Source organism: Otolemur garnettii, unplaced genomic scaffold (assembly GCF_000181295.1).
Source record: "Otolemur garnettii isolate 467f Iridium unplaced genomic scaffold, OtoGar3 scaffold00263, whole genome shotgun sequence".
Taxonomy (NCBI): domain Eukaryota; kingdom Metazoa; phylum Chordata; class Mammalia; order Primates; family Galagidae; genus Otolemur; species Otolemur garnettii.
In genome coordinates this window covers 150509-165988 of record NW_003852658.1, presented here as the reverse complement: position 1 = coordinate 165988, position 15480 = coordinate 150509, and the positions used below count along the sequence as shown (strand labels likewise).

The window sequence follows — 15480 nt, the reverse complement described above, 5'->3', positions numbered from 1 at the left end:
TCACAGCTCACAGCAACCTCAAACTCTTGGGCTTAAGCAATTCTCTTGCCTCAGCCGCCCACGTAGCTGGGACTATAGGCACCTGCCACAATGCCTGGCTATATTTTTGTTGTAGTTGTCATTGTTGTTTAGCAAGCCCTGGCTGGGTTCAAACTCACCAACCCTGGTGTAAACGGCCAGCGCCATAACCACTGAGCTATGGGCGCCAAGCGTCTCTAAGCTCTTCTTATGTCTCTTTCCCAAAGCCAGTACTCCCTTAGAGCCCCTTCCCTCCTTAATTAGAGCAGCAGGTGGTCCCTGCCCTCTGCTGCCTTTGCATCTCTGGAGAGTGTGAGGGGGCATACTGATGAGGGGGGTGCCACTAGAAGGGAGTAAGTCGTTCATCATGAGCAGGAAGACGTTGTAGCCCAGCAGAAGGGTGATCTTGAACGGGGCCCGGCTCTCGCTCTCTGCCGGCAGGTAGAAACTGAGGGCATCGATGGCAACCAGAAAGCCACTGGGCACCAGGAGGTTTATGATATAGAGGCTGGGCCTACGCCTGATGGCCACCTGGAGAGAGAGTGGAGAAGGTGGCAAATAAACTGATGCCACATAGATATTTGACTATCTAATCCTTGCTCATGTGTTGTTAGGTTGGCTGTGGGATCATCTTATTAGGTAACGTGTACATTTAATTGCACTCATCCACATAAGGGCCTCTGACTTGTCTATAATTATTTATTTTCATCCTGCTCAAGACACAATGATTGTAGAATTTTAGGGGCAAATTGGGCCGTTGGGGCATCCGCTAGCTGGTGCTCCATTCCCAGCAGCAGTACTGGCAACAGCCTAGCAGGGGAGTGACTGCCAGCAGGGGAGGCCCTGGGGATCCTGCTTCAGGGCAGTCAGGTGGGGGAGCAGGTGCTTAACTCTCTTGAGCTTTTTTTTAACACCCCAAAGAGCCTTAGATCAAGAGGAGAACAGAACAACTGGGATCAGAAATTAGACAGGGCCCCAGGACTCACGAAGAACGTGATTTGGTCATAAAGGTTGCCTCCCACAGACATCTTTGGGGTAGCCTTGTTGATGCCCAAGAGCTCCCACTCTCCCTGGGTGCGGATGACATTACGGGATGTGTCTGTCATCTCCCTCACTTCCTTGTCCGTGCCTAGTAGCATGCTGTCCACTGTAAGACAGGCCAGCCAGCTCAGTCAGGAAGTGTTCCCAGACATCCTGCCCACAAAATTTGATTCCTCCTCCACTGAGCTTCTTTTATTTTATTTATTTATTTTTTTTGAGACAGAGTCTCACTTTGTCACCCTTGGTAGAGTTCCGTAGTGTCATAGCTCACAGCAACCTCAAACTCCTGGGCTTAAGCGATTCTCTTGCCTCAGGCTCCCAAGTAGCTGGGACTACAGGTACCTGACTCAATGCCCAGCTATTTTTAAAGATGAGGTCTTGCTGTGGCTCAGGCTGGTCTTGAACTCATGAGCTCAGGCAATCCACTCACCTCAGCCTCCCAAGTGTTAGAAAGCATGAACCACCGTGCCCGGTCCCCATTGAGCTTCTTAAACAAATGTTTCTCTGTCCTTTTATTTATTTATTTATTTATTTTTGAGACAGAGCCTTAAGCTGTCCCCCTGGGTAGAGTGCCATGGCTTCACTGCTCACAGCAACCTCCAACTCCTGGGCTCAAGCGAGTCTCCTGTCCCAGCTTCCCAAGTAGCTGGGACCACAGGCGCCCGCCACAACGCCTGACTGCTTTTTGGTTGCAGCCATTATTGTTGTTTGGCGGGTCCGGGCTGGATTCGGACCCGCCACCTTAGGTGTATGTGGCTGGCACCTTAGCTGCTTGAGCCACAGGCGCCAAGCCTCTCTGTCCTTTTAAAGCAGAACATTCTGCTTTCCTCAGAAGTGGATTACAAGACTGCAATTCACATGAATGTGGGCTGCAGCATTGATTGTTATTGAAGACAAGAGTGAATCAAGGTTGTTATGGGAATACTGAACATGACTCAAATGTGAGTCAAGAAATTTTGGAGTCCTTCCTATTTTCTTTCTCAATCCCCCAGTTGTATGATGCTGTTTCTGTGGAATCAAGCTTGAATTAGCTCAATATTTTTATAATTACATGCATGCCCATTATGATGTTTAATTTATCCAGATTTGCCACGTGACACCTGGTGGCATTTAGTTACATTCATTTACTGGCTTCAGTGTGTTAGCTATTAAAGTTAAAAGATTTGAGCTAAAAATTATAGGCATGCAGCAGTTCAGAGTCAGATGGACCCCATTCGGCACAATGGCCGTCTAAGACGTAAAGCAAGAGTTCTTAACCTCATCTGCACGATAGCATCACCTGGGGTTCACCTGGAACAAGGAAGCTGGAATCTCAGGGGTGATACACAGTTATTGGGTTTTTTTAAAAAAGCTTTAGTGGGCAGCCAGAGTTAGAACCACTGATCTAAAACCTTCCCTACCTACACCACTTAGCTATCTCCCCCCAAATAGCTGCTGAATCGCTTAAGCCCAGGAGTTTGAGGTTGCTGTGAGCTATGACACCACGGCACTCTCATGTCAGTCATGTCACACTTACCTGAGTAGAGGAAAGAACTGAAGGTGAAGGTACAGTTCTGTTGGTCAAAAGGGAAGTAGAAGATGTCCAGGTTACAGATGCTGGTCACCCTCATTGGCTTATCGTACCTTATTCGACCTTCACTGTTGACATAGGCAGTGAGACCTGAAGGTGTCTGATCCACATCCATGCTGTTGGAGGGGTGGGGGAGGTAGAGCCTAAATCAGTTTGGTCTCCCCTCCCTTCTCAGGCCTTCCCCTACTGGGTTCTCCTCTCGGGCTCTTTCTCTGATGTCTGTCTAGCTTGTCTCTTCCTCTCCTCATAGCGTTTTGTGGAAGTCAGTCCATTGAGATTGTGCCCCTGTCTGCATCTTTTGGCGGCCCCATGCCCTGCATTAACCCTAAGCTGTTCTTTGCAGATGGGGCTTCCCACTGGCTTTCCCCAGCTCAGATACGCACGATTCCACGATGAAGATGTCTGGGAGCCACAGGTTTTCAGCTGATACTGTGAGTTTATTGAGGCCAACACACTCTTCTGGGTTCCAGCTGATAAAAGGATTGTCCCATATCTGTGGCCAGGGCAATGAGGGATGAATGAGAGAGACGGTGACCTAGCCCCATCTGCCTCTCCTGCCTTTTCTATTCTTCTTTAAACTCTGATCCTCCCACTTGCACTTGTGACTCTAAGGACCACAGACTATCTCCCCTTTAATTAACAAGGTTCATCAGCAAAGAACCTCTTAAAAACCTTTTTGCCAGGAATAACCATGATTCAGCCTGAAACCCCTTGAAGCCAGGAACATACCAATTATAGGCCTGCAACCACTTGGTTATTTGGGGAGGGGTTACCATTTCTACCTTCCAAAGCTGCCTAGGGAAGTTTTTGTCCCCAGGGCCGGTATAATTCTAGATGGAGTTATTTGTCCCAGAAAGATTTATACTTTGTGAAGAAGAGATTTGGAGTAGAAACCTTTAAGTCCCTCCTAACTCATCAAATTTAAAATTAGCAACGGAAGTGGGAGAAGGCAGTTAGTTGACCCTGCCTTACCAAATTCATCCACAGGAATGACGTCAGCAGCTGGAGTTGTGCGTCCTGATAAGGAAATTCCCATCCAGGATTATTAGTGCGAGAAGATTTGGCCCACACCCACCTCATACTCTCCCCAGTGTTTACTAATTTCTTGGTCTAGGTAAAATTCGAGCTGCTGGACTCATTTCCTTATGTGTTTTCCCCGTGTATAGGGACACATCTGATTTTAAGTGCTGTTAAAAGCATTCCAGAGCGAACAGGACTCAGGATGTATGTGACCTACAAAAATTTCACTGCAGTGTTCTTTTTCATGTCTCTCTCCCTCATAGGAAAACCATCTCATTTGTACAAAATCCAGCTAGGGTACTTATTGTTCACTATAACCAGGGAAATGTTGGGTTCACAGGGCAGAGGATACTTGTTCCATGTATCCTCTGGGGGAAGAATGCAGGACCAGGTCTCACCACTTCCAGGATGGCAGACAGGGTGAAGGAGATGTTGACGTGAGTGGGCACGCTGTAGTTGATGACTGGACGGAAGGCCTTTCTGTCAAACACTGCTTGGAAGGCAGCGGGGTCCACCCCATGCTGGTTAAAGCCTGAGCAATTGATGGTGAAAGTATCACCTCTTCCTGTAGAGAGCAGAAACCCTATGAGAGAGGGTCTCCATTTCTAGGGCTGGACCCCCCTATAGATAGGGGGCATACTGGGAAGAGCAGGTGATCCCTCCTTCCCAGGCCAAGATTCCCCAAGGCCAATTTGGGGGAGGATGACTTGGACTGGTAGGCAAATGGTGGAAGTTGATGTGGTAAGCTGGGCTGGCACTCTATTCTCATTCCCATTGTTTCGTTCTTATGCAAAATCTGCCCAAATCTATATGCAAACTTGGCCTTAGTGCAATGACAACCACTTCAAGGAGTCCTTTGATGTACCCATCACAACCTTCTTGGTTCCACCTAGCAGGAGCACTGCTTGGCACTGCCCTCAAACCTGTATCTGGCCACAATCTGCTCTCATGTGCTGTGTATTTCTCTTCTTAACTCTTAGGAACTTCTACCTGCTTAAGGGAAGAACTGATTTATCAAGAGGGTGAGAGAAGTAAACAGGGGCACATAGTAGGGAGATATGGGAAACACAGAGTAGGTATTCTGAATGGGTGCTTACCTTGGTGCTATGCATTTATTTTATTCTTCTTGATTTAGTGACCTCAGACATCCTGTTGGTTATTTCCAGCATGGGGATCATTAGGTGACACACCGAGCATTCAGCATGTGCCCAGTCACAAGTGAGGCCTGTGACTGTCCCTTGGCCACAGCCAGGGAGCCATCTGGGTAGTACCTGAGCAGAATCTTTACCACACTGCCATGTTTATTTGGGCTTTTTCTTTGCTTCCTTCTTTATATCTTCATCTCTCTTTGGTATATTTAAGGTGTGTACCCAGATTGGGGACAAATATTCCCTCATGGAAGCAAATACCTACTCTTTTCTGCCTCATCTCAATCCCTACCCTCCCTCATAGATTTCACAGCAAGAAAAAAAAGAGACGAGGCAAGGGAAAGGGGTGTGGCAGGAGGGGCATCAGAAGTCCATGGAAAGACGGAATTGGGAGGTGGGGAACTGGCGCGGTCTGGTAGATCTCTGCGCTGGCAGGAATAGAGAAAGGCTGTGTGTACTCATTGGTGAAGTGTCTTTCTATCTGCCACCAAACAGAAATCAAGAGATAGACATTCTAGAGAAACATTTAACAGGTTAATTCTAAATGCAGCGATTCTCAACCTGTGGGTCACGACCAATGAAAATACATCCTGCATATCAGATATTTACATTACAATTCATAACAGTAGCAAAATTACAGTTATGAAGTAGCAATGAAAATAATTTTATGGTGGGGGGTCACCACAACATGAGGAACTATATTAAAGGGTTGTGGCATTAGGAAGGCTGAGAACCACTGTAGCCAGAGGGAAGTTCTGGGTGTCCCTCAGAACCACATTCTGGTCTCCCCTGTTCTTATCCCATCTTACCTGGAAACAGAAGGCTGACAGTGAGGCAGAGGAGGACTCCCCCCCTTGCAGACCACCCCCCTTCCATTCTCCTTTCTGGATTCTTCACTAGGGACTCACCAGAAGCCCCCAAACACTTGAGCTTAAAGAAGCTTGGACCACACCTTGGTTCAGTTTTGAATACTCTCCTGTCAGGTGACCACTTCCTAATGAGGCTGTGGCCAGAGAGGTCACAGCAGAGTGTCCTGCTTTGCCCCTGGCCAGGTATGCCTTCCGGGCTCCAGGCAGGCAGGATGTCGGCCAAGATGAGGGCAGAAGCACCTACTTGGCAGCTGAGTGCTGAGATCAATAACAAAATAACCTGCCTTAATGATACGGAGTGGGCTGGGGCAACAGGGGATTGTGTTCTTCAAAACCAGGGAATCTGCAGATCTGGAAAGGTGGCAGTATTTAGTGATTTGGCTATGAATGTTAAAGTATCTTTCAGCATTTTTTGACACTGGGTATTATTCCAAATACCAAATTGTTAAGCTTGGTTCACACCCTTATTGTCTAGTGTCTGTGTTTTCCCAGTAGCCCCTAACTAGACTTCCTCTTTCCAGTCTCTCTGCCTTTCTGATTATTCTCCCCAAACCAATGTTCTCCATACATCTGTTTATGCTGTGCACTGATTACATAATAATAGAAGTCATAAAATTAAGATAGCAACACTTTGTGTTGTCACTTAGTGTTACACATTATCATAAATTAGTAATCTTGGCTAACTCAATATTCACATGTGTCAATATGTCTTATGTCACAACCCTATTAAAAAGCTATCACATCATCTCCCTGACATGCAAGAACAGGGTCCAGAACATGGCTCTTTATGCTGATATTGGGGGAAAACAATTCCCTGTCACCCGTGGCCAGGACGTGGGGCGTTATCAGGTGTCCTGGAGTCTGGAACACAAGAATGCCCACGCGAGTACATACGAAGTCAGATTCTTTGATGAGGAGTCCTACAGCCTCCTAAGGAAGGGTACCTGGAACGGACCATGGGTCTCCACTGAGGTGCTGGCCGCAGCAATTGGCCTTGTGATCTACTACCTAGCCTTCAGTGCAAAGAGTCACATCCAGGCCTGACAGCGTGTCCTCAGCCCTCCCTTGCTTCCTTTAATAAACAGTTGCTGGCTGTCAGGAGTACATTCAGGGAAAAAAAAAAAAAAGCTATCACATCAAATGAGTGAACTGGAGCAAATTTTTATCAAGTATCTTAGTTACATTTCCAGAAAGACTTGGAAATTTTTTCCTTGCTGCAACGGTGAAGGGTCAGACCTAGAATACAAAAGAAACTTTGTTCAGAAGGGAAGGTCATGACAGCTCTCGACAGAAAGTGCTGAGAAAGGCAGCAATGACTTAGCTGCCCAAAGTAGGAAAGTACAGGAGAGACGGCTGCTGTAGGGTCCGCTGGATGTTCGCCGTGTCTGCAGTTCTTCAAACCTGCCAGCTCTGCAAGTGATACCTCCCTCCTCTGGAAACATGGCCCGTCTGAAATGAGACAAAGAAGGAAGGAGGAGAGAAAAAGAGGAAGAAAGTTAGCTAGAAGTATGGGGTGAAAGGGGCAGGAAAGGGAAGAAGGGAGGGGCTCAAGGTTTAGGGCTCTCTTTTGTGACTTGAAAGGGTTCAGCTGGGAGGCACGTTGGCCTCTGGCAGTGTAGTCAGGAATCCTCAAACTACGGCTGGCTGGCCACATGTAGCCCGCCTAGGACATTTATCTGGCCCGCCAGGTGTTTTTGCCACCACTGCCTGTCCTGCTTAGCAGCTGACTCATCCTGGGGCCCGCAGTCCGGCTCTCCAACATTCTGAGGGACAGTGAACTGGCCCCCTGTTTAAAAAGTTTGAGGACCCCTGTAGGTACTAGCTAGCACAAGGAGGAAGCTATCGGGATGCAGCTGGGGCAACTGGGTGGGCTACAGATGGTTCTCCCAAGCTAGAAAGCCAGGTGGTACCTTTAAGGCAAGTGAAGTGTGATCAGGGACAGAGCTGGAAGGCCACACATGGGGAGGGCCCAGAAACTGGATGAAAGCAGAGATGGCAACAATCTTAGGACCTCTGGTTTTAGACTAGACTACAAGGCAGGGATTTGGGGGAATAGAACCTCTGGAAAACTGAGTGATTATTCAAGGTGATTCTCTACTTAAAGGAAGAAGAGTGGGGACTGAGTGGTAGAGATTGAGCACAAAATCTGTGCTTTAGATTGAACCCATCATGCCTTGGAGGACCAAGGCACCGCTGTGTCTGTATTTACGTGGACATTCCCCTGTGGTACTAGACTCCTAGACTGGCTGAGAGCAAAGGACTTTCAAGAGAGAAATGCTGGAGTTCCACAGGTAGGCAGACCCTGGATCTTCCAGGGTTCCAGTAGGCTTCCAGAACCTGAATCCGTGAAAGGATGGTTAACTTTAAGCCCTGTAGAAAGGCAGCTGAAGACATTCGATGTTTACCTTGATTTTTATCAAGGTTGGCTGAAAAGCTGGAGTGGATCTGGGTCTACCAGTTGGACTCTACAGCAGATTCGCCTGCCAGGAGATGGAGGCAATAGAGACAGGAGAGCTAAGGCAGCAAAGCAAGGACTCGCAGCTGCCTGAGGAGTCAGTTTCAATGCTGGAGTCTGAAAATCTCAGGTGTCATTGCAGCTGCTGGTGGTGACAGCAAAGGCACTTTACTGTATGTGATAAGCGTCTCACCTGCTTTATTTTATTTAATCCTCTCAACACTTCTACAATACATATATTGGGTAGGAGTAAGTAGAAAGAGGAAATGCAGCCAATTGAAATAGAAAGCCATTTGGTCTTGCATTTCCTTTTTATATTTTAGAAGGTAGGAAATTTGAGGAACATATAATTTTTTTTCATAAACCAAAAGAACACTCACAATCAGCCATTTAACAAAAACCCACCTAAAATGATGAATTAGAGACCATTTTCAAATAAAGCAATAAAAATGACAGTACTTAAGCTAGGTTGCAAGTCTAAGGTACATAGTAAACCACAAGAATCTCATAGTTTCTCAAAAGAAATAATTAATAGAGTGAAAAGACAACCTGTAGAATGGGAGAATATATTTACAAGCCATATATCTGATAAGGGATTAATATCCAAAATATGCAAGGAATTCCTACAACTCAATGGCAAAAAGAAAAGAAAAAGAATTAAAACTACAAGAAGATATTACCTCATGAACAAACAAAAAGATAATTTAACCAGGCATGGTGGCACATGTCTGTAGTCTCAGGTACTCCAGGGCTAAAGCAAGAGGATTGCTTGAGCCTAGAAGTTTGAAATTACAGTGAGCTATGATCATGCCACTGTACTCCACCCTGGGCAACATAGCAAGACTCTGTCTCTAAAAAAAAAAGAAGAAGAAGATAAAAGGAAAGGAAAGAAAAAAAGGTAAGTGTTGGTGAGGATGTGGAGAAATTGGAACCCTGTACGCTGTTGGTGGGAATGTAAAATGTGACAGCCTTTACAGTTACACCATACAGGAAAACACTATGGTGTTTCCTAAAAAAATTAAAATAGATCCAGCAACCCCATTTCTAAGTATATATCCAAAAGAATTAAAATCAGGATCTTAAAGAGATATATGCATGAACTCGCATGTTTATTGCATCATTTTATTTTTAGAGACAGAGTTTTGCTATGTTGTCCAGGCTGGACTTGAACCCCTGGGCTCAAGCAATCCTCCCACCTGTCTCCAAAGTAGCTGGGACTATAGACATGTACTATTGCACCTGGCTGTTACTGATTTAAAAAATTTTTTTTTTTTTAGAAATGGATTCTTGCTATGTTGCCCAGGATGGTCTCCAACTTCTGGCTTCAAGTGATTCTCCTGCCTCAGTCTCCTAAGTAGCTAGGATTATAGGCATGAGCCACCAAGCCTGGATCATTGCAGCATTTTCCATAATAGCCAAGAGAGAAAAACAACCTAATTATCTATCAAAGGAGAAATGGATAAAAAGGTAGTATACACATACATTCAGCCTTACAAAAAAAGAAACCCTGCTGTCTAGGACAATATGGATGAACGTGGAGGACACTACCCTAAGTGAAATAAGCCGGTCGCACAAGGACAAGCACTCCATGATTCCATTTATATTGGACATCTAAGGTAGTCAAACTCCAGCAACAGACAGGAGAGTGGTGATAGTCAGTTGCTTTGGGGAGGAGGAATCAAGGAGTTGCTTTTCAATGGGTATCGAGTTGCAGTTCTGGAGATCTGTTCTTCAACACTGTACCTATAGTTAGTATGTATTGTGTGCTTAAAATTTGGTTAAGAGGGTAGAGCTCTTGTTAAGTGTTCTTACCACAATAACATACAATTGGAAAAATAAGAGTGATGCAGTTTTTTTGTCGTGGACACCAGATTTCTTTCTATCTTCAGACTCCTTAGGGTGTGCAGGGCACTCACAGAATACCCTTAACTTTCCATATGGGCCAGCACTTTATCTCAGACAATAATTCAATAATTTGGAATGCTAGTCTAGGAGGCAGACTAAGACTAGCTTTCATTTGAAGTTCATCCCAGGACAGAATCTCTGTTACAATGGAATTTGGACAGTCTCTCCCGGGAGTGCCTGCTTCCTCCTATTCCAGTAGACTTTCAGAAAACAGGGGTCAGCCATGTTTAGGCAGAGCTTCAGGAGCTGACACCTCATTTTCTTTTTTTTTTTTTTATTTTGAGGCAGAGCCTCAAGCTGTCCCCCTGGGTAGAGTGCTGTGGCATCACAGCTCACAGCAACCTCCAACTCCTAGGCTCAAGCGAGTCTCCTGCCTCCACCTCCCAAGTAGCTGGGACCACAGGTGCCCGCCACAACGCCCGGCTGTTTTTTTGTTGCAGCACCATTGTTATTTGGCGGGCCCTGGCTGGATTCGAACCGCCACCTTAGGTGTATGTGGCTGGCGCCTTAGCCACTTGAGCCATAGGCACTGAGCCGACACCCCATTTTCTAAGGCCATTAGGGATACCTGTCTCCTACATTCTCTGGAATAGCCTGGGGAGGCTCTAAAACTCCCATTTTAACTCCTGGCCCATGTCTCTCCTACAGCAAGCTGTGGGCCTTTATGGTGGTTCAGAAGCTCTTAGCTGATTCAGAGGTTATTGTAGATGGGTCAGGGATTACTTTCACATTGTTTCTGGGCACCTTTGGAGCCTACAGCTTGAGTTTATATAGCCCCAGGATTCTTGAGCAGTCAGCCAAGATAACATCTTGAAATGAAGGCTCAAATTTGGGCTTTAACTGCCTTCTTTGGCAATTTCGGGGCCAGTTCAGATTCTGTGACCCTGAAGTTATCCAGAGCAGAGTTTCTCAACCTAAGCACGTTTGACATTTTGGGCTGGATAATTTTGGGGGGATGTCCTGTGCGTTGTAGGATGTTTAGCAGCATCTTTGGCTCACCTGATGTCAGTAGCACCCCTATCCTCCACTTGTAACCATTAACAATGTCTCCAGATATTGTCAAAGTTCCCCATGAAGGTAAAATTACCTGCAGTTGAGAACACCAGGCAACTTGGGATCTTAGGACTTTTAACACTTTTTAAAATCTCAAATGAGACTGGGCTTAGTGATTCACATCTATAATTTAGAACTTTGGGAGGGAAAGGCAGGTGGATCTCTTGAGGTCAGGAGTTAGAGACCAGCCAGAGCAAGAGTGAGACTCCATCTCTACTAAATATAGAAAAATTAGCCAGGTGTTATGGCGATGCCTGTAGTCCCAGCTATTCAGCAGGCTAGGGGAGGAGGATTGCCTGAGTCCAAGAGTTTGAGGTTGCAGTGAACTATGATCATGCCACTGTATTCTACCTGGGATGACAGAGTGAAACTCTGTCTCAAAAATAAATAAATAAGATCAGGCACAGTGGCTCACGACCATAACACTCCCTAACACTCTGGGAGGCCAAGGCAGGAGGATATCTTAAGCTCAGGAGCTGGAGACCATCCTGAGCAAGAGCAATACCCCATCTCTACTAAAAATAGAAAAAAATAGCCAGGTGTTGTGGTAGGTGCCTGTAGTCCCAGATACTTGGCAGACTGAGGCAGGAGATCACTTGAGCCCAGGAGTCTGAGGTTGCTGTTAACGAGGCTGACTTCATGGCACTGTAGCCTGGAGCAAGAGTGAGACTGTTTCCAAAACAAAATGAAAGAAAACAAAACAAAAAATAATAAAATAAAATCCCAAATGATAATAGGGTGGTGATCGATCACGTCCTTTCCTCTCACTCCCTGTGCTGATTGGCAAGACAATTTCTGGCCTTTCTTCATGGAACTCCCAGTATGTCCTGGGAATAGCTGTACATGTACTGTAAGCTGCAGAGTCAACCCAGAGGCACAGGCTCTGTGTGAGTGCCTGAGATCTTGCTCTCTCTGGAATGGGGGCGAGTGCTACCTGCTGTAGGTTTCACAAGCCCCATGGAGGCACCAGATGAGTACTGTCCTGGCCCAGCCGGTACTGTCTGGCTGAGAGTTGCCCAGAGTGGCTGAACACCCAGAACCAGGGAGTTCCTGAAAGGCCAGAGTTTGGACACAGGAGCACTTGGGTCTTTAGGGGCTAAGGAGAGGCACAAGTGGTTTGAGTCAGTGCCGAGGACGCTGCTGTGCTGGGTTTCCAAGGCCTTCAGATTTAAGGGGCAGCCTTGGATCTTTGAGAACATCATCAAGTTAGGTGTGGGCATTTCTAAAAGCCTTTGCTTTTCCTCGGGATTCCCTAAACCTTGGTTGCAGTTCTGCAATAGAGATCCCTGAGTTACCTGGGAAAGCAGTTTCCTCCGTTTAGCGTTGCCTGTCCTCTAGGTGCCCCTCCTTTGGAGGAGGGCCTCGTGCAGCACAGCCGCCTGCCCAGGAGAGTAGAACACCAAGGTGAAGAATCTCTCTGGCAACTGTGTGGTCCCATCAAAATGCCTCAGCTTCGCACCTGACCATCTCCTAGCTTGGCATTTCCTGGATAGTCCTTCCTAGTGCAACTGTGATTTGTCTGAAATACAAATCTGACCATGGCTTTCTTATGCTGGAAATCTTTCAATGGCTCCCATCATCTATAGCAGTTGCAGATGGAGGGGCCCAAGAATCTGCATTTCTGAGCAAATTCCAGGTGATGCCTCTCCTGCTGCTGGTCCTGGGCCCACACTTTGAGAACTATGGCCTTACATAATGAACTCCTTTGCAAGATGTAAAACTCTGACTGTATTCCCACCTGTCTTTCTATCACTTTTTGCTGCAGACTTTATGTAGTAAAAGAGTCATTCCTTTCTTTACTGTGTCCCAAACTTACTTTATATTTCCTACCCTCACCCTTCTCACCCTAAGTCAGAATCTTGGCCCCAAATCAGAGTGGCAGGCAGTAGTACTCAGGACTTTACACTCTGCCTGTAGTGACTCTAATATAGGTGGGCATGGACCACACATGGAGGAAACATGATGTACTAAAGAGAACCCCCACCCACACAACAGGTGATCCTCTTTATTTCTCCCAACCTAAAATGCACCTTCCACCATTGTTCTCCTGTCCTATCAATAGATCCTTAAAGGTTCAGCTTGACCCCAGCATCCAGTCTCCAGTGAAACCTCCTTGCGCTTGAGCACATGCACACTTGAACTCTATCACGACCCCTAAATTGGAAACATCTCTTTTCCCATTCATCTTCCCTACTGCTCTGTAACATCTTGGAAAGCATCTTCTTCTTTGGACCCTCAGTGTGTGGCATATGATGGGGGTAGTCAACAAATCCTTCTAAGCACCTGGCTGTCAGTTCACTATGGATAGGGAGAAGGGACACAGGCACCTTGGGAGGACATGAAAGAGGTATCTGGGAGCCTCACGGGAGTCATGGGGCCACATCAGAGAAGTCAACTGCTGTTCCCATGGTGTGGCTGAGGTGCGGACCTCTGTCCTGGGTGCAGTCTGGTGGAGATTGGGGTTGGTAGAAGTACCAGGTGGGATCCAGAGGGCTGAAGCTAGGGCCGAGTCTTTTTTTTTTCTTTTCAAATTAATTAAATTGATTTTCAAATTAATTTAATTTTACATTTGTCAGGTAGCATCCGGGTTGCAGTTGGGTCTTTCACCCAGGAGGTGTGCCATATACCCCTACACTGTACTGTACCCATTAGGTAAGAGCTTCCCAAGCCCCCTCCCCCCACTTGAATTTAATCATGTTTGTCTCTCATGTGGGCCTGTAGTTGCTCATCTACTAGTTTCAAAATAGCTGAGTGCATAGGGTGCTTGCTTTTCCATTCTTGAGATATATTACTAAGGAGAACATTCTTTAACTCTAACCAGGTAAATACGAAAGATGTAAAATCTCCATCTTTTTTTTACAGCTGAATAGTATTCCATGGTGTGTGTGTGTGTGTGTGTGACAGTTTATTAATCCATTCATGGGATGTTGGGCACTTGGGTTGATTCCACATCTTGGAGAATTGAACTATACAAACAGTCAAGAGTAAATGTCCTTGTGAATTATTTTTTCTTCTGGTAGATACCTAGTAATGGGATCGTGGGAACAAATGGAAGTCTACTTTTAGCTCTCTGAAGAGACTTCATACTTCTTTCCAAAAAGGCTATACTAGTTTGCAATGTCACCAATAGTGTAAAAGTGTTCTCTGCACACCCATGTCAGCATCTGCAGCTTTGCGACTTTTTTTTTTTTTTAGATAGAGTCTCAGTAGAGTGCTATGGTGTCACAGCTCACAGCAACCTCAAACTCATGGGCTTAAGTGATTCTCTTGCCTCAGCCCACAATGCCCGGCTATTTTTTTTTTTTTTGAGGCAGAGCCTCAAGCTATCACCCTGGGTAGAGTGCTGTGGCATCACAACTCACAGCAACCTCCAACTCCTGGGTTCAAGCGAGTCTCCTGCCTCAGCCTCCCAAGTAGCTGGGACTACAGGCCCCTGCCACAACGCCCAGCCATCATTGTTGTTTGGTGGGCCGGGGCTGGATTTGAACCCGACACCTTAGGTGTATGTGGCTGGTACCTTAGCCACTTGAGCCACAGGTGCTGAGCCCCCGGCTATTTTTTTTGTTGTTGTCTGGCAGGCCCAGGTTGGGTTCGAACTCACCACCTTCGGTGTCTGTGGCTGGTGCCCTATCTGCTGAGCTACAGGCACCGAGTCAGCTCTGAGATTTTTTGGTGCGGGTTATTATCACTGGCATTAGGTGATACCTCAAGGTTGTTTTGACTTTCATTTCTCTGATGCTTAGGGATGATGAGCATTTTTTCATGTGTTTGTTAGCTATTCGTCTGTGAAGAGAGAGGAATAGAACCTGGGAGAAGGTTCTATTCATGTCTCTTAGAACCAGGCTCATAATGGCCACCACCCCCCCCCCAGCTGCCACTGTGCCATGTGCCTACTCTGTGTTGGGCACTTTACTTACAGTATTCACATCTCATGACTGTTTGGGGAACTCAGTATTATTACAGTACTCCCACCTTGCAGATTAGAAAACAGATTCAGAAGTTGAAAAATCTTGTCCAGTGTTCATTCAGGTGGAAATTGGTAGAATCTGGATTCAAATCCAGGTCAAAATGATTCTATTTCTCTTTCTCTGATTTTTTTAGACAATCTTACTCTTTTGCCCAAGCTAGAGTGCCTGGCACCAGCCTAGCTCACAGCAGCCTCAAACTCCTGAGTTCAGGTGATCCTCTGGACTCAGCTTTTCAAGTAGCTGGGACTATAGGTGCCCCCCACAATGCATGGCTAATTTTTCTATTTTCAGTAGAGATGGGGTCTCACTCTTGCTCAGGCTGGTCTCAAACTTCTGAGCTCAAGCAATCCTCCCTCCTCGGCCTCCCAGAGTGCTAGGATTACAAGTGTGAGCCACCAGGCCTGGCCTCCTTCTTTGATCTTTTTTTTTTTTT

The 15480-nt window shown here is 46.2% G+C and overlaps 1 protein-coding gene across 1 annotated transcript in view; it reads right to left on the bottom strand.

The window, feature by feature from the left end:
• The window catches only part of LOC105888300 (5-hydroxytryptamine receptor 3C-like), a 6538-nt gene extending 837 nt beyond the window's left edge, over positions 1-5701 (bottom strand). The window contains exons 1-7 of the mRNA XM_012813404.2: positions 5607-5701; positions 4048-4214; positions 3602-3646; positions 3013-3122; positions 2576-2745; positions 1005-1165; positions 345-549 (exon numbers count right to left, since the gene is read on the bottom strand). Coding sequence (XP_012668858.1) covers positions 345-549; positions 1005-1165; positions 2576-2745; positions 3013-3122; positions 3602-3646; positions 4048-4214; positions 5607-5673 — 925 coding nt within the window. The 5' untranslated portion in view covers positions 5674-5701. The remainder of the gene's footprint in view (positions 1-344; positions 550-1004; positions 1166-2575; positions 2746-3012; positions 3123-3601; positions 3647-4047; positions 4215-5606) is intronic.
• Between the last annotated feature and the right edge of the window lie 9779 nt (positions 5702-15480).